The sequence below is a fragment of the Misgurnus anguillicaudatus genome, chromosome 15 (genome assembly GCF_027580225.2).
Source record: "Misgurnus anguillicaudatus chromosome 15, ASM2758022v2, whole genome shotgun sequence".
Taxonomy (NCBI): domain Eukaryota; kingdom Metazoa; phylum Chordata; class Actinopteri; order Cypriniformes; family Cobitidae; genus Misgurnus; species Misgurnus anguillicaudatus.
The window spans coordinates 21,814,188-21,839,774 of NC_073351.2; the positions used below are offsets into that span (position 1 = coordinate 21,814,188).

The window sequence follows — 25,587 nt, forward strand, 5'->3', positions numbered from 1 at the left end:
ACGTAGAATTAAGGCAGTTCTGAAGACGAAAGGGGGTCAAACACAGCATTAGTATAGTGTTCCTAATAATCCTTTAGGTGAGTGTATATAAATATGTATCAAAATAAAATAGTAGGACCCTCACCATATCGAGTTACTGTCACAGAATTTACCTATATTTACTGTAAGTAAAACATCCTTTTTCCAATCTCTTGTATAGCTCAGTGGTACAGAATTGCGTTAACAGCGCAAAAGATCATAGGTTCGAACCCATGGAACACATGTTGATAAAAAATGTATACCTTGTAATGCACTGTAAGTTGCTTTGGATAAAAGTGCCTGCCAAATGCATACATATAGATGTAAATGCAAATGGTCAACCGATATAGCCAAAGCTATTAAAAGCATCTAAAGATCATGGCTGATGGCCAAAATAATACAATCAATATCAAAATGGCCAATCAATCCACATCTACTGATCATTTACTTAACATCTAAATCAATCTGAATCCAGCACAAATGCTCACTTACCTTAGCGTGTGCTGTTGTGCTGTCTTGCTCTGGCAAGACGTCCGAGAGCAGAATAAGAGACTGTGATTTTCCTTCTCTAAGTGAGCGACGGATAGGTTTGGGCCTTCGCTCTCCATCTGGGGTGCGGCTTTTCTCCAGGGTCCTGCTTTTCTCTCGCTCTGAGGGTGACACTGCTGGGAGTGGGCTGGGGGTTTTGGTGGGGGTAGAGGGTGCAACAAGGGGCAGTACCGGGACCTCTTCAGTTTTGCCTGGGGAGGACGCAGGGGGTGTGGGAGTGGATGCAGGTGGGGACAGAACAGGTGAAGGAGCCCTAGGTGACATTTTGTCCTCATTAACTGTTGTTGGATCTGTGATGGTGAGAATGGTGGGAGCGGCAGTGGTTGTGGCTGCCTTGACAACTATTTCCTCTTCTGATTTCTCTTTCTCCTTTTCTTTCTCTTTCTCCCGTTCCCTCTCTTTTTCTCTTTCCCTCTCCTTTTCTCGCTCTTTCTCGGCACGCGCGGCCTCCCGGAGCGGTCGGATGAGATCTGCTATTGAAGTCTTTTTGACTTTGCCCTCGGGACCGCCCTCGCCCTTGGCCCCTCGGCCCGCGCGGACTTTCTTAAAGGCGAAAAAGTCACCAAACTTCTTCTTAATGTTCTTGGAGGGAGCTGTGGTGGGGATGGGGGTCGTGGTGGAGGAGGTGGTGGGAGGGGCGGTTGTTGTGACACACGTGGGCTCTGCAGGTTGTGCTTTAATGAGGGGCTCTTCCCTCTGGTGCTTTCTGAACACGAGGAAAGCAGAGGAATGATGGGAAATGACTTTTGACAACCAGGAAGGACATTTCTTTGTTAGCAAGATCACAAGCTATCAATATAATATTCTGTGATTACAAGAATTCTACTTTTGAGTAAACTAAAACATTTTAATTTATGGAAATTAAAACACCAACAAAGTAAAAAATGTAACTAAACTAAACATAAGAATTTTCTGTAACACTTTACAAAAAGGTTGTATTTGCTACAAGTAGTAAATGCATTAGTATATAATGTTTCACCAGTTGAATCAAAATCTGTTACCAAATTACTTTTGACAGTGCTAATTGACTAAAACCTAAATACACTGTTAGAAAAAAAGAAAGAAAGAAAAGATGCTACACAAATGGCATAGAAGAACCATTAGTGGATGTACGGTTTCATAAGGAACTGAGTCATAATATTCAAAGAAACTTTATGTTCCACAAATAGTTCATTGTAGTGGAAAAACATTTCTTAGACTATAAAAAGATAACAAAGAAATAGTTATTTTAAGAAACTTTGACTGAACTTTGATTGGTAAACCAAAAATGATTCTTCTATGGCATTTTTGTGAAGAACCTTTCGTAGCACCTTTATACACTTTAATTAAAGAGCACCTATTATGGCCTTTTTACAAGATTTATTATAAGTCTAATGTGTCCCCAAAATGCATCTGTGAAGTTTCAGCTCAAAATACCCATACATCATTTATTTTAGCTTGACCAAAATGCCCCTATTTGGGTGGGAGCAAAAACGCACATTTTAAAGGGATAGTACACCCAAAAATTAAAATTCCGTCATCATTTACTCACTCTCATGTTGTTACAAACCCACATTCATTTCGTCCTTCTGATGAACAGAAAGGAAGATACCCTGAATTTTTTTTGTAACCGAACCGTTCGTGGACCCCCTTCACCTCCATAGCAAAAAAAAAGAATACTATGGAAGTAAATGGGGTCCAAAATGGTGTGGTCACAAACATTTCTCAAAACATCTTCCTTTCTGTTCATCAGAACAAAGAAACTCATGCAGGCTTACATACGGGTGTAAATTATGACAGAATTTTCATCCTTAGGTAAACTATCCCTTAAATGTCTGTACCTTTAAATGCAAATTGGGCACAGCTCCTCATTCCCTTACAAACAGACAGTGAGTGCTTTCAGTTAAAATAGATCTGATTAATACAGTCTGAGACAATAGTATCTACTGGACAGAGTACAATTCGATGAGGGTGGAAACTATGGTAATGCAGGACTGTAAGTGGGCGGGGCTTTATTAATGTGACCTCACATTGATAAGAGAATCAAAAAGCATGTCTAATAAGATTGCTTTGGTTGAATGAGTATTAAAAAAAGGAGAGGGTGATTTTTTTTCATCGTAGGGTGGTTATGTTCACACACTGCTAACACACATTATGTGCAAACACCTTGTAAAAGTAGATTTTGCATAATAGGTGCCACTTAAAGAGTGTATACTGAAAACTAAAACAAATCTAATAAAAAAAAGAAAACAAACATACAGTACAGTACAGTATAGCATAGTATAGTATGCTATATAGTAAAGTAGCATCTTTGTGTGTGTTGTATACTCACAGGGGGTCATCAGGGATGATCTTTTTGGTGAAGAACTCTTCTACACCTTCATCAACCCTCCCCATATTCTCATTGGCCTCATTCTCGCTCTCAGCAGCCTGCTCCTGCACACACACATACAGAACAAACACAAGGTCATTCTTTACAATAAACCTTTATCTAGATATGACTGTTAAAATGTGAACCTATTTTGTCTTAAAGGAATAAATATGTGAGCTGTACAGTATGTCTAATTCAATTTGCACAACATAAAAGCAATCCTCCAACAATGCACATTAATATAAAAGATTCAAGGCTGTGTTACGTCAAGGTAGGTTTTCTGTTTGCAATACATTTGCTGCTTTGTCTGTTTTCTAATACAATTATGCCCCTCAGATAGACAACGTTACCACATACACACACGGAGAATGAGACTGTGATTGTTCCTCACTGATGTATCTTTCAAATATTTAGCGTAATAACAGACGTGGAGGTCGTCTATTGTAATACTTGCCAGTGCAGAACCAAAGATCAATTGTAAAATCATTTGTGTTTAAATCAAATTACCACAGTGTGATAAATGTGCATAATGTTTTTTGAGATGGCCATCATTAATCTTTTAATTTTAACAATGTGCTGCCTGTAAATTAAGACAGTGCCGCTAGTCTTTTCCATACAGCATCCAAAAACATTTTTAATGCCAGCATTAAAAGATCGGGTCTCAATGTAAATATCAGTACAGAATTTGGTGCATGATCCCACAATTAGGTTGCACTGTATTTCGCTTTGGATAAATGCATTTGCAAATGCAAATATTTTGATATATTCATGGATCAATATTGACTATAAAACAATGCCAGGTTAGTATCTTACGGTTCACTGTACACACACATAAACACAGGGTACCTAGTGTGTTTTGCCTGTTTCCTGCTGCTACACAGACTGAGGCCTTTGGGCAGTAGGATAAGAAGGAGAGAAAGAGCGAAAGAGAGAGAGACCACTGCAGAGCTATAGCAACCATATGCAAATGAGCCACCACGCACCGCATGACAAGCGGATTATGAATTATGTAGCGCCTCTCGGCCAATGAGAAGGCAAGGCACTCATCACTCCACCTTAGAAAACAGACACAGGGAAGGTGTTTCCCACACATAGTCTCCCACAAAAACACACATCATAAACAGAGCAACCATACTCATACGAAATTACATAACAATAAAAGAAAGCAAAGCTTTTGTGTTCACTCGGCCTGCTGGGTTTGTTAAACGTCTAAAAATGTTCAGGGTTTAAATTGCTCCGTGTATAGCTATGAATTTATTATTTCTATTCTTTAAACAGGCATATACTGTACATAAAGCAATATTTAATTCCACTACTAGACATAATGGTTGGTGGCACTGTGGTTGTACCACATGCACCCAGATGTTGTATGTAATACCTGATGCTGATATGAGACTACTTTGGTATCTGATACTCTGGTGTATTTTGGGTCTTAGGAGGCTGTGATCAAGTGTTAAAGTGTTGTGATAATTGTGACCATGGACCACAAAACCAGTCACAAGGGTAATTCTTTTTGAAAATGAGATTTATACATCATGAATTTAAACATCTGAATAAATAAGTTTTCCATTGTTAGGATAGGACGATATTTGGCAGAGATACAACTATTTGAAAATCTGGAATATGAGGGTGCAAAAAATAAAAAATGAAAATGAAATGAAAAAATGAATTTGTCTAAAATGAAGTCATTAGCAACGCATATTGGTAATGATAAATATATTTTTAATATTTGCTTAAGAAACTTACTAAATATTTTCAAATGAATTTGTCCAAATGAAGTCATTAGCCACACATATTAGTAATGATGAATACATTTTTAATATTAACTTGAAACTTACTAAATATTTTCATGGAACATAATCTTTCCTTAAAGGACAAGTTCGGTATTTTACACTTAAAGCCCTGTTTTCAGATTGTTTATGATGAAATAGAACTTATATTTTGACTGAAATTTCGACATATGCGGCTGCCCTGAGGATTTTCTGGTGTTTGTGTTTCACCTCCCACCTCTACAATGGGTTTAATGGTGCACTGGAACAATCCTTCCTAAAATGCATTAAACTTTCGTTTACAAAGACGTGAAACTCAGCGAGTGGTCAGGGGTGTTCACTGATATGCTCACACAAAAATCGCTGCAAAATACGCATTCCAACAGGTTTTATATTAGTTTTTGCCAACTCCATTGACTTGTATTTGATGTGCTGTGAGATACGGTATTACTCCGCGGCGGGAACTTTGTTTCTATTCTTGCAATTGCCAATGGTGGATTAGCGGCACCAACTGAATGTACGGGTGTGAGGCGTTTGGAAAAATAGGTCCACAAGTTAACTACGAATGCTAAAACACCTGTTGGAAAGCATCTTTTGCAGCGATTTTTGTGTAAGCATATCAGTAAACACCCCTGACCACTCGGTGAGTTTCACGTCTTTGTAAACGAAAGTTTAATGCATTTTAGGAAGGATTGTTCCAGTGCACCATTAAACCCATTGTAGAGGTGGGAGGTGAAACACAAACACCAGAAAATTCTCAGGGCAGCCGCATATGTCGAAATTTCAGTCAAAACCGTTCTATTTCACCAACAATCTGAAAACAGGGCTTTAAGTGTAAAATACCGAACTTGTCCTTTAATATTCTAATGATTTTTGGAATACAAATATTAATAATTTTGATCCATACAATGTATTGTTAGCTATTGCTACAAATACATTTAAAAAAAATGCTGGGTTATTTTCAACCCATCAATTGGGTCAAAAAGGGACGAGCCCAGATGTTGGGTTAAACTAACCCAAAAAAATTATATTTGACACAACAATGGGTTAAAACAACCCTGCATTTTGGGTTGAAAGTACTCAACATAGGTTAAATTACAACCCAAGGGGATGGGCTCATCCCTTTTTGACCCAACGCTGGGTTGAAAATAACGCAACATGGCTCTAGACTAGGCATGGGCTGGTATGATATTCCGGCGGTATGATAACCATAAATAAAAATACTATGGTGTTGCGGTATTGCCCTTATAACACTAAAATGTCTGCGTATAAAAAAATCAACAATACATTTTATTTTTAAGCAACATACAACGTTTATGCCAGGTAAAAATAAATCCTTTAAATGATAATATTTTTTCAAAAATATGCAATTGAAATGTAAACATGAATTCAATTACATGATTTAATTCATTTTGTGTAAACACGGTTCATACCTTGAAAACAGTATCACAGACAATTTTTGTGGTTTTGAAACCTTGACTCTTTAAAACCTCGGTATACCTTAAACCGGTTAACGGCCCATGCCTACTCTAGACTAACTTTTTGCCCTGGTGCGCCTAATCTGAGGCAATTTACCTTTCTCTGTCTGACTCCAGGACATGCATTTTCGAACGTACACACACGCACATGAATATCTGGACACCACCAATCAGAGGTGGTGAAACCTCTTTTTTTTTTTTAAGTCGCACCAAAATTGGTCGCACTCTAGAGCCCTGCACAAGTTTACTGGTTTAAGCTGGTCTGGTTTGCTGGTTAAAGGCTTGGTTTAGGCTCACCAAACCAGCTGAAAGCCAACTAGACCATGCTATTTCCTTTTAACAAGGAAACTTTAGCGTCAATAGGAGGCAGTACGGCATCTAAAAGTGATTCAATCAGATATATTACATTTTTTCTTCTCCTGAAACACCTACAGGGGAATTTTAATATAGTCTAAATACTAAGTTATGGAGTGAAACCATCTCAAAATATCCCACACATATACTGATATGGTACTGAGTAATGCTTTAAATTCAGAAAAAAAACAAGAGGAAGTAAGGAGTTGGAACTGAATTGTGGGAGACAATAAATAAATTTACCACATAGGAGCTTTAAAAGGGAATAAAGGTAATGGCAAAAATCACAGGCCCAAGAGAAAGTTATAGTCTTTCACATGGCATACCATAAAGCAGTGATTCCCAACCAGGAGATTAATGTTATTAGGTTCAAGGGAAAGGATTTGGAAAGATAGATAGGAAAGATTTTAATAGATTGTCAAAATAACTAAAACTAATTTAGAATGGACAAACAAACACGTGTAAGTTTTGTCAATTTATATGAATAATGCTTGTTTGACTTATGGGTGATTTTTAAAACCTTTGTTAAACAACCGTTTTAAACATGGATTTAATATAGAAATAAAAGTGACATTAGGTCTTTCTCTATAAAAATCCCAAAGATTCTAACCAAAATGTTATATTCTCTCACAACTGTAAGTTTTGAAAAAAGTGTCTGCTAAAGGAATAAACGTATATGTATGTACCTAAGCCTTACTGAGGGCTATACCATAGAGCAGGGGTAGACAACGTCCATCCTGGGCTGTTTCTCAATGTCAAGGATACTTCCTTGGCAGGACTGATCTTTCCAAGTCACTTCCTTCAGAGGCTAGGCGAGCCTCCTCTTTAGAATTTGGAGAACACATAAATGAAACACGTCATTGCGTCATTACGTCAGTAAAAAGGTGTGCTTTCGGCACTGCGTGCATAGGATTGTGGGTGATTTAAGACCGCAAAGGATACACATATGCATCCTTTTCTGTATATGGGATATTTTTCCAATGAAGGACTCAGTCCTTGGTTGCAATTCCGAGGATCCTCGACATTGGAACAGTCCTTCGACGGATGTCGATGATGCAGCATCCTCGAAATTCTGGCTTCCAAGCATCCTTCCTTGACTTTGAGAAACAGCCCCGGAGTGCCGATGTCCTGCAGAGTTTAGCTCCATCTCTAATCAAGCAAACCTGAAGAACTAATCAAGGTCTAAAGAGTCACCTAATAACTACAGGTAGGCGAGGTTTTATAAGAGTATGAGCTAAAATCTGCGGGATTGTCTACCCTCGCTATAGAGGATCTTATCACAAGGCATTGGACAATGTTCCTGGTTGCTAATAAAGGCCTTGCACCAAACATATAGAAACCACACACACATGACTTTCTCCCAGAGGCACCACCTGTCAGTGGATTTTCACCAGCCAAGGAGTAACACCATCACACAATATGGACACACACAACCTTGCCAATAATCCCGCTGATATCTAAGAATGAACATATAACAGATATGCACACATTCAAGTGATCTGGGGAAATGACAGTAGTATTTTCATCTCATCACTCTGATAACAGTGGCGCCGAATTCTCCGGAGAGTCTGTTGCCCTGCCTGACTGCACAATGACCTCAGAAGCACAAACAGATACACTTGCTAACAACAACAACACCAGACCAGTATACAGCTACACATTGAAGTCAGAGTCATCATTTAGTCATACTATTTCAGATCCATTACCATATTATTTCTCTCTTGAAATGCAGACATGTTTGCCTTTAAAGGGGCAATGGCACAAGACTTTTTAAGATGTCAAATAAATCTTTGGGGTCCCCAGAGCACATATGTGAAGTTTTAGCTCAAAACACCATATAAATAATTTATTATAGCATGTTTAAATTGCCACTTTCTAGGTGTGTGCAAAAATGTGCCGTTTTGGGTGTGTCCTTTAAAATGCAAATGAGCTGATGAAATTCAAACACTGATCACAATGATGGTGGTTTGTTGCAATTAAAACTCAATTGTGCTTTTCTCTGCACTAAATGGCAGTGATGTGGTTAGATTAAGGGGTGGTATTATTATTATTATAAGAGCTCTTTATGACATCATAAGGAGAGCCAAATTTCAAAGACCTATTTTTTCATGTGCTTGTAGAGAATGGTTCTCGAGTCCCAGGGAACACACATACTGATAAAATGTTCAGTATGTGAAGTACTTTGAATGGACTGTAAGTCGCTTTGAATAAAAGCATCTGCCAGGTGTGTGAATGTAAATGTAAATTAATTTATGAAAACACGGGTGTGAAATTTTTTTTATTTGTAGGTGACCTGTCCCTTTAACAATGGTATAATCACGAGACCTCTTCCTTACAGGATTAGTCCATTTTCTTAAAAGAAAAATCCAGATAATTTACTCACCACCATGTCATCCAAAATGTTGATGTTTTTCTTTGTTCAGTCGAGAAGAAATTATGTTTTTTGAGGAAAACATTGCAGGATTTTTCTAATTTTAATGGACTTTAATAGAGCCCAACATTCAATACTTAACTCAACACTTAACAGTTTTTTTCAACGGAGTTTCAAAGGACTATAAACAATCCCAAACGAGGCATAAGGGTCTTATCTAGCAAAACGATTGTCATTGTTGATAAGAAAGAAAAAAAAATACACTTTTAAAGCACAACTTCCTGTCATGTAGATCCGGTCGTGATGCGCCAGCTGACCCCACGCAATACGTCATGACGTCAAGAGGTCACAGACGACCAACGTGAAACTCCACCCCAGTGTTTACAAGCGTCTTGAAAGAGGACCGTTCCTACATTGTTGTATGTCTGATACTAATTAATGTCTTTGTGGCAGTTTATTGTTTAAAATGGTCCGCAAATGTGCGTTTTATATATGTAACACGTGACCTCCCTACATCACTACGCATTTACGTTAGGTCGCGCGCGCTGGACCGGACCTAGACGAAAAGTTGTGGTTTAAAAGTACTTTTTTTTTCTTGCCAAAAATGACAATCCTTTCGCTAGACAAGACCCTAAAGCCTCGTTTGGGATTGTTTATAGTCCTTTGAAACTCCGTTGAAAAAAACTGTTAAGTGTTGAGTTAAGTATTAAATGTTGGGCTCTATTAAAGTACATTAAAATTAGAAAAATCCTGCAATTTTTTCCTCAAAAAACATAATTTCTTCTTGACTGAACAGGGAAGGACATCGACATTTTGGATGACATGCTGGTGAGTAAATTATCTGGATTTTTCTTTTAAGAAAATTGACTAATCCTTTAAATCCCCTCCCTCCTTCCGTCAAGACACACATTAAAACTTGCAGGTGGCCGGTGACTTCTTTTTCACGGGCGCTCGATGCTAAGTGTGTCACAACATATATGTAGCCCGTCATGTGTGTGGTTCCTTTTTTCAAAATATGTGTTCTGCGTGTCGAGAGATCCTGTGTGCATCATGTGTTTTGTCAAAATAAGCGCCTGCTGCAGATGCGTCTAAAGGGTTAATGATAAAAGAGACGCTCGCGTTTGCCAGATACTCGCAGATCTCATGTGTAATCAGAGTTTACTGGGAGCGTCTTGCATGTATTTTGTGAACGTGAGCGTCTCTTTTATCATGAACCCTTTAGACGCAGCTGTAGCAGGCGCTTATTTTGACAAAACACGTGATGCACACAAGATCTCTTGATGCGCAGAACAAATATTTTGAAAAAAGGAACCACACACAACACTCCGAACACTTATTTGGAATTAGCACCCCTCGGATGAGCAGTCACGAGCCGCCACTGACACATAGTACACACATATATACCTGTAACCATGGTTACGCAGTATGTGGCGATTACATGATCAATTGTATCTCTGTCGATTCTGATTGTGCGTGGATACAAACTTAATAATAATGGTCCTTGGTGACTGATACATCTCACAGGTAGCCATGACAACATTCAGCACTATGCCCACTATGCATGCTGGTTGTCATGACAACACAGGAAGAGTTCTTGTACACCGACAATGACATCACCTAACAGCACAGCCATATAAACAGCTAGCAAACACCGGACATCCTATAATATGTGACCCTGGCTGCCTGTGAAAACCCCGGCATAAGTACTTTTTTGAGGTTTAAGTTACTGCTTACTAAATAAAATCATCCTATATGATGTAAAGAACATTCTGCGAAAATATAACCTTGATATCTTTAATATTATTGACTGAGTAAGGCCATGGTAAAGATTGAAATTAAACTAGATTATGTGACTTCAGCCTGGATTTCACAAACAGGGTCCCACAAAACACAAATGACTAACTACACTACACTACATTATTATGGTGTTCTAGACAATCAAGATGGAAATGTTTTCTTGTAAACACCAATAAAAATGATATTTATATATGGTAACACAGTACTATGGTTTTACCATTGTATATAACATGACTACGATAACTTGTCAGGTCATAAAAAATACAAGGATACAAAATAACCAAAAAACCCACAATGAAATATCACAATGTTATCCTTATCAAAAACAGTGTATAGATAAACAAATAACCATGCCACGGGAGCATGTTAAACAAACAATAGTGTAAAGGCATGTGTGTGTGAGAAGCTACAATCCAACACCGTAAAACCAATCACTATGGCAACCATTATCAAGTGACCATTCATTATCTGTACAAGTGTTGCCGATACACACAGATATGAAATATTTCTTTCTATCTCACATGTGTAATAAGGATGTAATAATTTACATGAGTATCATGGCAGAAACACACACTCCATCGGAACGTCAGCCTCAAAAAAATCACAGGAGATGTGCGTGTGCCAGTGAAACCACACGCAGCCATTGCAGCATCAGCAGCAGAAATACCCCGACTGTCACACACCAACCTGAACATCTCATTCACACAGCGCAAAAAACATTGTGAATGTGATGGAAAGCCTGGCTGACCACACACACAACCAGTTTCATATTTATAAAACGCCCATAGATGTCAAGCTACAACAGATTGTTGACAAGATTGAAAGTGTACACAGACACACGGAGATGTTGGATAGATTTCGATCCCACGCTCGGGCACTACCCAGAGGAATGCCACCGATAGAGGGATCCTCCATTTCCGATGAAAGAAAGAGAGGGAGCGCAGGGGAGACAAGGGGGAAAAAGACAGACCCTTCTTGATCTAGAAGCATTAATAATTAAAATGCTACAGCAGTCACACCAAGCATAACCGTCTATAACCAGTGTCCCATTCTGACACTATACACACACCGCCCAGCTGAGCACCACATACACGCATACACACGCACACCGAAGATGGCAATGGTGGATACACACCCAAAATTTTCAGCCCATCACCAAAATGGGGAGAGACACCAGCGACTGACACAGCCCATGCTGCTGCAGAAGATCCAACCTGAGCTCCGCCATCAGACGGCAGCCTCCAGTTCTCCCTCCCTTCCCATATTTCCCAATCAACAGCCTCCCTATCTCTCCCCCTCTCAGCCGGCTCCTTTCGCATCCGTACACGGCTTCATTCTTCTCGCTTCTCAACCCTCCCCTGTGGCCGTGAGCCTGTCTTACCTGCGGCTTGCTGGGAGGCTGTTTGTTCCTGCGGTTGGGTCTGGGCCTGGAGCGCGTGTAGTGCCTCAATGTTTGGCCTTCGATGGGCAGGTCCATAGGGGGCTGAGGAAGTGCAGGCTCCGAGCGCCGGGGCTCTCTGTTGCTAAGAGCAGCTGAAGCAGCAGCGGGAGCGGCAACAGCATCCGCCTCTCTCCAAGAGTAGGCGGGGCTTACTGGCTTCAGATGGCCTGCTGCTGTGATCGACGGCCTCGTCGTCAACGACAACGACAGGGCCCGCCTCCTCTCCTCCGCTCCTACCCTGGAGACCCGAAGCCCTCCCCCTCCTCCTCTCTCTTCTAGCTCCTGCTGGGGATGTGTGGCCGCACGCGCCTGCTGTTCCCCTTCCACATCTAACAGACCTGCAAAGAGAGAGGGAGATAGTGGGACGGAGATAGTGAGGGTGAGTGGGAATAAGTCCTGTATTATATATATTTAGACATATGTGTAAAATCGAAATTGAAAAAGGAGAAAATACACAGAGGCAGTCAGAAATAGAGGGGGAAGTGATGGATCTGCTGATATGCAATAGATGGGAGAGAGATGAATGCTTAAAGAGAATAGGAAACGTGAATGAGAAAAATAAAACCTGGGAAGATGATCGCTGGACAGCACTGCAGGTTATGGATATGCACATGATAGATGAGGTTGTTAGTGACTCTCATGAAAATATGTCCAAGTCACATTTCAACCAAAAAAACTTTTTTTGTGTGGCATTAACATGATTTTGATTTCTTTTAAATATGCAAATATGTATATACATGTATGTATGCTGCATATCATACTACATCTTATAACAATACAATTGTTTATCATATACTATATATGTGCTGCATACTTTATTACATCTTATCCCAATACAATAGTTTTGAGTATATACAGTACTATATATGTGCTGCATACCATACTACTTTTTATAACAATATCATAATTTTATGTATACAGTACTACATTTGTACTAAATACTAAACTACATTTACCACAATACAATAGTCTGTCTATATACTACACATGTATTGCATACTATACCACATCTTATCACACTATAATAGTTTAGTATATACTATATATGTGCTGCATACAATACTACATCTTATAACAATACATTAATTTTGTGTATATACTATATATGTGCTGCATTCTATATTACAATTTATCACAATACAATAGTTTATCTTATACTATATATGTGCTGCATACTATACTACATCTTATAACAATACAATAATTTTGTGTATATACTATATATGTGCTGCATACTATACTACATTGTATAACAATACAATAGTTTTGTGTATATACTATATATGTGCTGCATACAATACTACATCTTATAACAATTCAATAATTTTGTGTATATACTATATATTTGCTGCATACTATACTGCATCTTATCACAATACAATAGTTTATCATATACTATATATGTGCTGCATACTATACTACATCTTATAACAATACAATAATTTTGTGTATATACTATATATGTGCTGCATACTATACTACATCTTATAACAATACAATAATTTTGTGTATATACTATATATGTGCTGCATACTATACTACATTGTATAACAATACAATAGTTTTGTGTATATACAATATATGTGCTGCATACAATACTACATATTATAACAATACAATAATTTTGTGGATATACTATATATTGTGCTGCATACAATACTACATCTTATAACAATACAATAATTTTGTGTATATACTATATATTTGCTGCATACTATACTACATCTTATCACAATACAATAGTTTATCATATACTATATATGTGCTGCATACTATACTACATCTTATAACAATACAATAATTTTGTGTATATACTATATATGTGCTGCATACTATACTACATTGTATAACAATACAATAGTTTTGTGTATATACTATATATGTGCTGCATACAATACTACATCTTATAACAATTCAATAATTTTGTGTATATACTATATATTTGCTGCATACTATACTGCATCTTATCACAATACAATAGTTTATCATATACTATATATGTGCTGCATACTATACTACATCTTATAACAATACAATAATTTTGTGTATATACTATATATGTGCTGCATACTATACTACATCTTATAACAATACAATAATTTTGTGTATATACTATATATGTGCTGCATACTATACTACATTGTATAACAATACAATAGTTTTGTGTATATACAATATATGTGCTGCATACAATACTACATATTATAACAATACAATAATTTTGTGGATATACTATATATTGTGCTGCATACAATACTACATCTTATAACAATACAATAATTTTGTGTATATACTATATATTTGCTGCATACTATACTACATCTTATCACAATACAATAGTTTATCATATACTATATATGTGCTGCATACTATACTACATCTTATAACAATACAATAATTTTGTATATACAATATATGTGCTGCATACCATACTACTTCTTATAACAATATCATAATTTTATGGATATACAGTACTACATATGATCTGCATTCTATACTACATTTACCACGATATAATAGTTTATTATAAACTATATATGTGCTGCATACCATACTACATCTTATCACAATATAATAGTTTATTATAAACTATATATGTGCTGCATACCATACTACATCTTATTATTACAATACAATAATTTTGTGTATATACTATGTATGTACTGCATATTGCATACTACATACAGTACTACATCTTATTACAATACAATAATTTTGTGCATATACTATGTATGTACTGCATACTATACTACATCTTATCACAATACAATAATTTTGTGTATATACAGTACTATATATGTGCTGCATACTATACTACATCTTATCACAATACAATAAGTTTGTGTACATACAGTACTATATATTTGCTGCATACTATACTACATCTTATCACAATACAATAGTTTGTCAATATATACTATATATGTATTGCATACTATACTATATCTACCAAAATTTAATAGTATTTCATATACAATGCATGTATTGCATACTATACTACATCTTATAACAATACAATAGTTTGTCTATATAGTATATATGTGCTGCATACTTGTAAAATATATATTGTAGTTTATGCTTATCTATTAAGAAAAATATACCTAATTAACATTTACAATGTAAATAATATATTTCTTATGTTAAACTAAATGGGATTAACCAAAACACTTGATGAAGAAGATGAAGAAAGGAAATATAGAGATGAGGGAACAGGTGAATGTACACAAAGGAGCAGAGGAAGAGGAGGGTTTGGGGGAGGGGCTCTGTTATGGTTTTGGGCGGGTGTGTCTGAGGGGCTCAATGATGTGAGAGTAACATGGTCATGCTCTAGTTTTCTGCTGTCTCCAATGTGACATACAGCTGATTATATTTGGTTTACACACAGGGTGAGACCTCCCAAAATCTCCCCCCACCCCCTTACCGCACAGAGACAGCAGCAATTAGACAGGAAGGGGAAATCCCATGAGATGGGGATCCCCTCCTCACAGACCATATTTCAAACAACAAAGCATGCTTTGAAGTGCACACTAGCACTGCTGCATGCATACTTCAGAACATACGTACACAATCACACACACAAGATGTCGGGTGGATTTTACGGTAATCTTTTAGATTCTGAAGTTAACATAAAACATTGTTTAAATGAAACAGATATTTAGTGGTCAGAATTTTTTATATAAATTGTATTCATTGGAATACAATGTGCAAAAAATATGAATAGATTTCAGTAATAAATAGGAGTAACATGTCTTGTTTTTGAACTTGAAAGTCAGAAACAGTGACAAACATTTGGTCTATTGTTAAAATATCCTGGCTGTAGTTTACATAAAGCACTGACACCCCCTCACCCTGATGACCGCATAATTAAACAGACCTGAACATGACCTCTGACCTCAACAGCTGTGATGTCTGGTGCAAGGGTTTACTACAACCAATCATCTTTCCGAAAACAAGGCGCTATGTCAGCTGTGTAAGATCCAATCGAATTTAATTCAGGAGGGCAAAAGCAGAGGTATAGCACTGGACAGAAAGAGGCAGGATGCTCATTGCAAGGTAAGATAGAGCGGACCTACTTTTGATAGACGGGGCGGGACGGATGCTACGGGAGTGGAAGCTGCTCCTGCAGACGACTGGAACGTACTGAGGACATGCAAAGACAAGTCAGCTTATGCACAGCATACACAGAGCTAACACCAAACTCAAGACAGGAAAATTAAATCTGATTTGATGAAACATGAAATCACTTTTCTAGGAAAAAATGTTAATAAATATAAAAGACCACTCATTTTTATGATCATACAGCTAAGATTTCTAATTTATTAATATAAATATCTAAATATAAATGTCTGTAACCTCATTAAAAATGTTTTGAGAAAATAATTTTCACTTAGTGGTCTCCAAAGTTGGGCTCCGCTTATTAATGCACTAAATTAGTATGTTGCTTGGCAACTGTAAAAAGCTTACAGGCTAATGAACTTAGATATTTTGCCTGAAAAAGTAATTTAATATTATTTATTTTGAAGAATTTGATTATTATTAATAATAAAAACAATCAAACATTGGCATATGTGCTGTGTGTGCCTCTCGTTTTCACTGCACTGGCATCGAGGGGCTTACTGCTTTAATATATAATTTACAGATTGTTATGCACAACAAAAAGTCAATGTAAGGAATTGTGAGTATGTATGTATTGAATTAAGAAGTGGTGCTCAGGTCTCACATCATCAGTAGGGAATTCATGCTCCATCACTCTGAGCTGAGGAATGTTGGCCTTCATATTAGTGGATTGAGAAAACTCCCTCATGTGCTTGTCCTGAAAGTAAGCGAGATACGTGTTAGGTATCAACGCAATACTCATGTGCTCGATATACACGTTCATAAATGCAACTCACCAGTTTTTCCTGAGCCACCGCCAAGTCCTGAAGAACTTCATCAATTATACTTTCCACCAGAGAGACGCTGACAGACAGTTTCAGTTCACTGAGAGAGAAAAACGGAGTGAGGAAAATTATTACTGAGGATTCAAGAAATCATTATTGGATTATTTAGCTTCTTAAAGGGAATATTTCACAAGAATGTAACATAAATCTTTGGTGTCCCCAGAGTATGTATGTGACGTTTTAGCTCAAAATATCATAGATAATTTATTATAGCATGTTCAAAATTGCCACCTTGTAGATGTGAGCAAAATGTGCCGTTTTTTGGGTGTTATTTTAAATGTAAATGAGCTGATCTGTGCACTAAATGCAAGTGCCGTTGTTGGAGAGTGCAGATTAAAGGGCGGTATTATCCCCTTCTGACATCACAAGGGGAGCCAAATTTCAATGAGCTATTTTTTCACATGCTTGCAGAGAATGGTTTACCAAAACTAAGTTAGTGGGTTGATCTTTTTCACATTTTCTAGGTTGACAGAAGCACTGGGGACCCAATTATTGCACTTAAACATGGAAAAATTCAGGTTGTTATGATATGTCCCCTTTAAAGGTGCACACAGTATGTTTTATGGATGTTACAATGGTCTTGGACTGATACTGCCATATATACACTGCAAAAAAAGACTTTCTTACTTAGTATTTTTGTCTTGTTTTCAGTACTAGAAATATCTAAAAATTCTTAAATTAAGATGCTTTTTCTTGATGAGCAAAATGACCTAAGAAAATAAGTCTAGTTTTAAGACAAATAATATACAATTTAAGTGAAATTGTCCTTAAAACAAGCAAAATTTACTGCCACTGGGGTGAGAAAAAAAATTGTGAAATAAGATTTCTATTTTCTTAAACACTTAATTCAAGTAAAATTTTCTCACCCCATGGCAGATAATTTTGCTTGTTTTAAGCATGAATTCACTTAAATTGTATATTTTTTGTCTAAAAACAAGTATTATTTTCTTAGGTCATTTTGCTCATTAAGAAAATACATCTTGATTTAAGAATTTTTAGATATTTCTACTGAAAACAAGACAAAAATATTAAGTAAGAAAGTCATTTTTTGCAGTGATACTGTAACACTGGATACTGCATAAAACAAAAGCAAATGGTAATAATAATAACCTATATTTAAATTATTTTGTCAGTGAAAGTGTCCAAAAAGAGAGGTTTTACTAAAAAGGAAGTAAAATTCGGATAGTCGTGTGATTTTAACTACCTGCCACGTTTTGACTGAAAACTGAGCGCATTTTTAAAGGGCAAACACATTTATATGTATGCATTTGGCAGATGCTTTAATCCAAAGCGACTTAAATTTCATTACAAAGTATACTTTTAATCAATATGTTTGTTCCAAGGGATCGAACACATGACCTTTTGCGCTGTTAACGCAGTGCAATTGAGTTACAGAATCACAAAAACACTAAACTAGGAAAACTCTGACCTGAGTTTGTTTCTGATGCTGTTTTCTGCCTCTTTCATTGTGTTTTGAATAAAGTGTCCTGCATGTCGTGTCTTCTTGGCCACGCGATCTGCCAGCTGCTCGCTGACACTTGACCTCTGGACGACTCTGGGGCAGGTCAACTGCGCAGACTGCAGCACTGCCGTTGCCAGTTCCTGCAAACCACAAGAGAAAATTTGATTTCTAAAGCCATCAAACTTAAAGATGACTGACACAAAAGCAACAAGTATCTATTGCTTAGCGGACACTACACATACAGTACTGTGCAAAAGTCTTAGGCCACCATGCTAAAATTAGATTTTTTGTTTTTGCAATTGTATAGTGATCATATATAATTATTTCTCAGTCTCTTTATTAGAATACAACCAGAAAATACCGGAAATGTGTATGTGGTATTAAAAACAGTATAAAAGTATAAGCTGAACTGTCAAGTATTTCGGGTAAACTCCCCTTTCACTTGAGCAATAGCAGGCAGCTGCAGGATCTCTTAAACTTAAATTAAATTCAATCTTAATTTCTAATTCTATTCGAATGACTTCAGGACTTCAAAAAAGCTCAAGATGTGTTTCATGCCAAGAGAGGTCCCACTAAATACTGACTGATGCCTGAAGAAGACATTTAGTCCTGAAAATTATTTTGTGTATATTTCCTGTATTTTCTGTTTGTATCTTAAAAAAGAGTGAAAAATAAATATTGATGGACATTAAAACTTTGATAAAACAACAAAGCTGGTGATGGTGGCCTAAGACTTTTAACTTTACCTGTATTTCCTCAGTGATCTCACTCTTGAGGGCTTTAGCTGTGTCATTGAGAATGTGTTTCAGCATGTCATCACTAGAGGGCGCTTTTCCCAGCTCATAAAGCCCTACAAAAGACTAAAAGGCAGTGATCACCCTTTTTTAAGCATCATATACACATGTGAATTTGTTTGGTAGTATTACGTTGATTGTGTAGATGTGTAAGTTTGTACATTGATGGCTGTCTTTGCATGCTGGAGAGCTTCCTCCGCGAGCAGGATGTCCGACTGCACCTCTTGTATATTGTAGCAGGTTAGAGGATGTACACTGTCCTGTAGTTTCTTACAGAGATCCTGTACTAACTGTACACACAGAAAAAGAGACAGAATCACAAAATTACGATCTGAACAATCAGAATACTGCTGTGGTCAATATGGCAACAACAGGAATAGAACAGTAATAATACATAAAAATCCCTGATTGCTTACTTTAAAAGACACATGCCTAAGATAAAGGTCACACTATTATTCCTCACTATATTCAGATTATATTCCTTCCTGGTTAATTTTTTTATCACCAGAGACAGGGGACTCCTAACCAAAAGCTTTCCTGCAGAATTGTGCTACGTTTGCCACAGTTTGTTTATTAAAGGAAACACCACAGTTTTTTATATTTTACTATGTTCTTACCTCAACTTAGACAAATTAATACATACCTATCTTTTATCAATGCGTGCAATAAATCTTTGTACAGCGCCTCATGAATGTAATCGCATTTAGCATAGCCCCATTCATTCCTTAGGATCCAGACAGGGATGAATTTAGAAGCCACCAAACACTTCCATGTTTTCCCTATTTAAAGACTGTTTTATTTTGTGCCACCATACTTATTCGTGTAACTACTCATGTAACATTCTTTAAATAGGGAAAACATGGAAGTGTTTGGTGGCTTCTAAATTCATCTCTGTTTGGATCCTAAGGAATGAATGGGGCTAGGCTAAATGCTAACACATTCACGACACGTTGTACAAAGATTAAGTGCACGCATTGAATAAAGATAGGTATGTACTAATTTGTCTAACTTGAGGTAAGAATATAGCAAAATATTAAAAAACTGTGTTGTTTTCCTTTAAAGGTGAAAGAATTTTATTCAAGCAGCCCTGCTTCTATATCATATTACTCTATACATGGTAATAATCATAGTGGTTCAAACCAGAGTCAAACCTGTTCAGAGCGTGTGGTCTTGAGTCCATGCTGCAGATTACACATTTCCTCACCCATCTTACACTGTCTCTGATTGTTCCTGCTTAAACAAGCTTGAATCTACACACACACAAAAGAGTTTGTTACACATCATCACCTGTTCTCCAGTTTTTCTATAGTACTGACATTTACAACAAACCTTCTGCAGAGCCTCTTCTGTTTTCTCAGGGTTGTTACGATAGGCTTGTAAAACATCACTCAGTGGAATCGGCATGTTTTGTAGTGTTGTGTTCCTGTTTGAACACACACACACACACACACACACACACACACACACACACACACACACACACACACACACACACACACACACACACACACATACAAGCATTACATACATTTGTTCCCAAAAAAAGTTACTGAAAAGTCTGCAGTAAGGACAATCCTACTTTTCCATGGCATTGGCTACATCCACGAACCCTCCTGCAGTAACATTGTTTCTGTCCCAAATGAGTGTTCTGTTTCAGACAAAGAAGCAAAATCTTAATAACCAAAATAGTTTAAATTGTCAATACACATTGCAAGATATACAAGCTGCAGTTCCCATGTATATAACAATTACTTTAGCTTGGTGTTGATCATGAGGGCTTTTGATAGCATCTTTGCACCCGTATCACCTATACTGTTTCCACTGATGTCAATCTTGGTAAGGCTGACATTACTACCCAGGCTGTTGATGAGGATGGTGGTTCCAGTTTTCAATTTGGAGTCACATACAGAGAGAGACTCCAATGGCTAGAGAGAGAGAGGGAGACAGAGAGACTGCTACATTTGCTTAACCCTTAAAATTTTGTGATATACTTTCAGATTCTTTAATTTCAGTCAGTTTCATTTCAAGCAGTCATTAACCTGTGGTTGCAATTTAAGATTCCTATCAAGGTCTATATATCTCATTAGCTACAAAAAAAATTCTACTAAATAGCATGTCGGGTCACAGGAGGTCAGCATCGATCCATCGGCGAGCATAAATACTCATTGCAATGTGGATGAAGTTGCATAAAGCTGAGAGTGTACAGTATTTTAATGAGTCCTGTCTTTGAGTCGGAGCTCCGTGTGTAATTACTGAGCCCGGGTGTGTCTTGATGGAGAGGGATTCTGGGTAATTAAAACTCCAAGCTTGCTGGAGGGACGGATGAGGGAGGCGTCCCTGTGGATTTCCTCTCTTTATTGGTTCTAGTATTACAGACAGACTCAGGCAAACACACATAAGCACACAAACCTCTGCTGCTAAGTGATATTTTGTAGACTTTAAACAGCAGCTTGTTGAGATCTGTGACTGTAGGTGGACATTCAGATATTGAGATCATTGGCTGATGGTAGAGGATCCTGTTTTACAATATTACAGACACCATTTGGGAGAGCCTGTTTATCGCTATGACAAGACGTGTTTCTAATAGAGCAATGTGAAGTGTGTGTGTGTAGTATAATGTTTCTGATTATTACAAATGATGTACTCACACACTCCTCTTCTTGGATTAGTTGTACGAGGCGGTGTAATACGTCGGTAAGAGCTCTGAGAGAAAGAGGAGGTGTTAAAAACATGCCTCAGGAATATAAATGAAAGAAGCAAAACAAATAGAGAAGACGAGGTGGAGAGAGAGCTGGACAGATCAATGAAAAGGTGGATGGATATCTGCTTTTACATTATTTTAAAAGGTAAATATAGGCTTAAAATGTGAAATGTGTAATTTTTTTGCCATTGGATAAAATGCAAATTGGATCTGCATATAAAATTGGTACGAAAAAAGTATTTTGATATAAAACACATCATATTTTAAATCTATACAATGTAAAGAATGCATGTTTTACCTTGACTTCATGGCAAAGTTACGTCCAATTGACAGGTGTCGAATACTTTGACTGCGACCAATGGAGAGAATTAAAGTAACCATATTGCTTTCAAAGCCTGTGGGAAAAAGAGAATGAAGTCGTTTATTCAGATTGTCATCTATTTTTTTCATATATTTGACACACTTTAAAAAAGTTCATTTAACTTAATAAAGTAAGTTACCTGGTTGCCTTAAAGGAAAACACCACTGCTTTTCAATATTTTATTATGTTCTTACCTCAAATTAGACAAATTAACACATACCTATCTTTATTCAATGCATGCACTTAATCTTTGTAAAGCGCGACGTAAATGTGTTAGCATTTATCCTAGCCCCATTCATTCCTTAGGATCCAAACAGGGATGAATTTAGAAGCCACCAAACACTTCCATGTTTTTTTCATATTTAAAGACATAAGTAGTTACACTAGTAAGTATGGTGGCAAAAAATAAAACGTTGCTATTTTATATTAGTTTGCAGCACTTTGACCTCGGTGCAGTAATATTGATAGAAGTTTAAAGGAGGAGGGAGTAGTCAGGAGTGATGATGTTACTGTGCGCCGAGGTCAAAGTGCTGCAAACTAAGTGCAATATAGTTCTCATTTTAAATCCGCTCAAAAATCGCAATGTTTTATTTTGTGCCACCATACTTACTCGTGTAACTACTCATGTAATAGTCTTTAAATAGGGAAAACATGGAAGTGTTTGGCGGCTTCTAAATTCATCCCTGTTTGGATCCTAAGGAATGAATGGGGCTATGCTAAATGCTAACACATTTATGACGCTTTGTACAAAGATTAATCGCACGCATTGAAAAAAGATAGGTATGTATTAATTTGTCTAAGTTGAGGTAAGAATATAGTAAAATATTAAAAAACAGTGATGTTCTCCTTTAACATTTTGAGTTAATTAAATTAAAAATATTAGTTGACACAACAACTTACACACCACTTTTCTTTGAAGTAACTAATATTTTTAGTCAACCAGGTAACTTACTTTTTTAAGTTGAACCAACAAATCTTTCTTATAGTGTTAAAGATCTTCACTATAGTTATTTCCTTCCCACTTATTAGACTTTTAATGTAGGTCTCAAAAAGCTTTGGGGGCAGAAAGTCAGTATCATCAGAGGTTCTGGTCATGTATGTTGTCACCTTAATTCAAACGTCTTTCTTAGTGATTTCATACGGCCACTTTGTCTCTCATGTTTGCGTTTGTACTGTATATGTGTTGAGACAGGTGTGATAGCCCTGCAGCAGTCCTGTGTGTTACGTGCTATTCTGCCTGATGTGCTGAGTCTTTTCTCATGTTGCATATATAATCATGCCTATTTTGTGTTATCTCTTAATTCGTTACATTTATATAGCACTTTTCTCAGTACTCAAAGCGCTTTACATATGAAAGGGGTTATAAAAATAACATAGCCTGAATACATCTACTCCAACAGTCTCTGAAGGGTTAATGGTGGTAATAATTTTTAGGCACCCACAACAACTTTTTTGTTTTGTATTGAAATTAGGTTAAATCGGGGGTGTAGGAAAATGCTTACCAGCGGCCTAGAAACAAATAAAAAAATACCCCCCTATAGCAACACCATAGGCACTACCACCCGACAATATACTAGCAACACAACAAAACCATTCAGAAGACCTCAGCAAAGGATTAGCAAATAATAAAAGACAGTCAGTTCATAGCGGTAAAAATTTTGCAAGTGTATGCAAAAATCTACAGTAGTGTCCAACTTCGCCCTTCATTCAAATATTTAGTGAAGGGGCATTACAAAATGTACATGACAAATTTAAAAAGCATGTTGCATTGGTGTGTTTGGAGTATAATATGAAGCTCAGCTTTGAGAAGAATTTATGGAAGCCTGGCAAAAAATGACACACAACACACGTACAAAGTTTAAAGACATAACCCAGGGACAATGACAACAAAATATTACAACAAAAGAAGATCAACAATTATTATTTAATTGTGGACAATGTATGCTTTAATACCTGTGAGTTTGTATTTTTTCTGTATATTGAAATAAAACCCAGATTTACTGTGGTTATACACTGTGGTTTGCCTTTTTGACAAATTAAAAGTTTGGTGTTTTGTACCATACACTTCATATTTTAATGGTTTAATCTAACCTGAAGGGGTATTAAAAGCAAATAATGTATAAATTAGCGGTTACATTCTTTTGCTGTTAACCTAATAAATATAAGAAAACTAAAGTGAACTAAAACAGCCCTAAATCCAAAACACTCTACTCAATTAAAATCAACTTTACCAAAAAATAAAGTGCTTGTTTTACATTTAAAGTTGTAGTTACAGTCCCTCTAATGTGATGTGTTAAAGTGCGCCTATTTCATTGCTAAAAAACAATGTTATTTTTGTGAATTTGGTATAATACACATGTAATACATGTGTTTGCATGGTTTATTGTTAAAAAACACATTATTTTCTACTGGCTGTCCTTCAACGTGATGCCCAGCCGATGCGCGACCAACGACCACCGGCTGAACCAGTTTAATCGGCTTACCCGCTTCCTATCCCTACCGTGTTTATATATATCAATATATATTAATCTCTCCTAAGGGTTTTTGTTCTTCTAGGAGTTTTCCCACTGGGTTTTTCTCCTAGGGGATTTTTTCATCCCCAGGAGAGTCAGCCAACTTTGGCTTAACTTAGCACTTTCCTGTATTTGTTACATCAGGGGTTCTCAAACTTTTTCAGCATGCGGCCCCCTTTGTGTATGGTGCATTCCTTCGCGGCCCCCCAAAGAAAATTTATGACAAAAAACAGTTCTAAAACTTCACATTTTAATTAAACAAAACATTAAATTATACAAAGTAGTTGTGCCTTATTTTTTTTTAGGTTTAATTTCACAGAATTCATGATAAATTCATGTATTTTATAAAATGTCATAAAACTGGAGCCCCCCTGACACCATCTCGCAGCCCCCCTGGGGGCCCCGGACCCCAGTTTGAGAACCACTGCGTTACATTATTACTACGCTCACTTGTACGGTTTATTCTTAGCCGCTGTATTCTACTTCTTATATTATCTATTGATTATTCTGTGTTCTCCCCTACATCTACTCATGTAAAGCTGCTTTAAAACAATTAACAATTGTGAAAAGCGCTATATAAATAAAATTGAATTGAATTGAATTTTCCACATAACGTACATTTTTGTAGCTCCAGATTTTACTCTCTGCCTGAAATGCATGGAATTGAATAGTTCTGTGTCCCTGATTGG

At 36.9% G+C, this 25,587-nt stretch overlaps 1 protein-coding gene across 3 annotated transcripts in view; it reads right to left on the reverse strand.

Moving 5' to 3' along the window:
* carmil2 (capping protein regulator and myosin 1 linker 2) overlaps positions 1-25,587 on the reverse strand; it is a 54,013-nt gene that overhangs the window by 15,010 nt on the left and 13,416 nt on the right. For all 3 annotated transcript variants that reach the window (XM_055174379.2, XM_055174380.2, XM_055174381.2), the window contains 15 exons: positions 22,323-22,419; positions 21,972-22,026; positions 21,076-21,248; positions 20,903-20,971; positions 20,653-20,746; positions 20,475-20,573; positions 19,485-19,613; positions 19,276-19,389; positions 18,497-18,669; positions 17,020-17,107; positions 16,848-16,940; positions 16,201-16,267; positions 12,068-12,465; positions 2,879-2,982; positions 511-1,273 (listed from right to left, as the gene is read on the reverse strand). In XM_055174379.2, the coding sequence (XP_055030354.2) occupies positions 511-1,273; positions 2,879-2,982; positions 12,068-12,465; positions 16,201-16,267; positions 16,848-16,940; positions 17,020-17,107; positions 18,497-18,669; positions 19,276-19,389; positions 19,485-19,613; positions 20,475-20,573; positions 20,653-20,746; positions 20,903-20,971; positions 21,076-21,248; positions 21,972-22,026; positions 22,323-22,419 (2,516 nt within the window). The remainder of the gene's footprint in view (positions 1-510; positions 1,274-2,878; positions 2,983-12,067; positions 12,466-16,200; positions 16,268-16,847; positions 16,941-17,019; positions 17,108-18,496; positions 18,670-19,275; positions 19,390-19,484; positions 19,614-20,474; positions 20,574-20,652; positions 20,747-20,902; positions 20,972-21,075; positions 21,249-21,971; positions 22,027-22,322; positions 22,420-25,587) is intronic.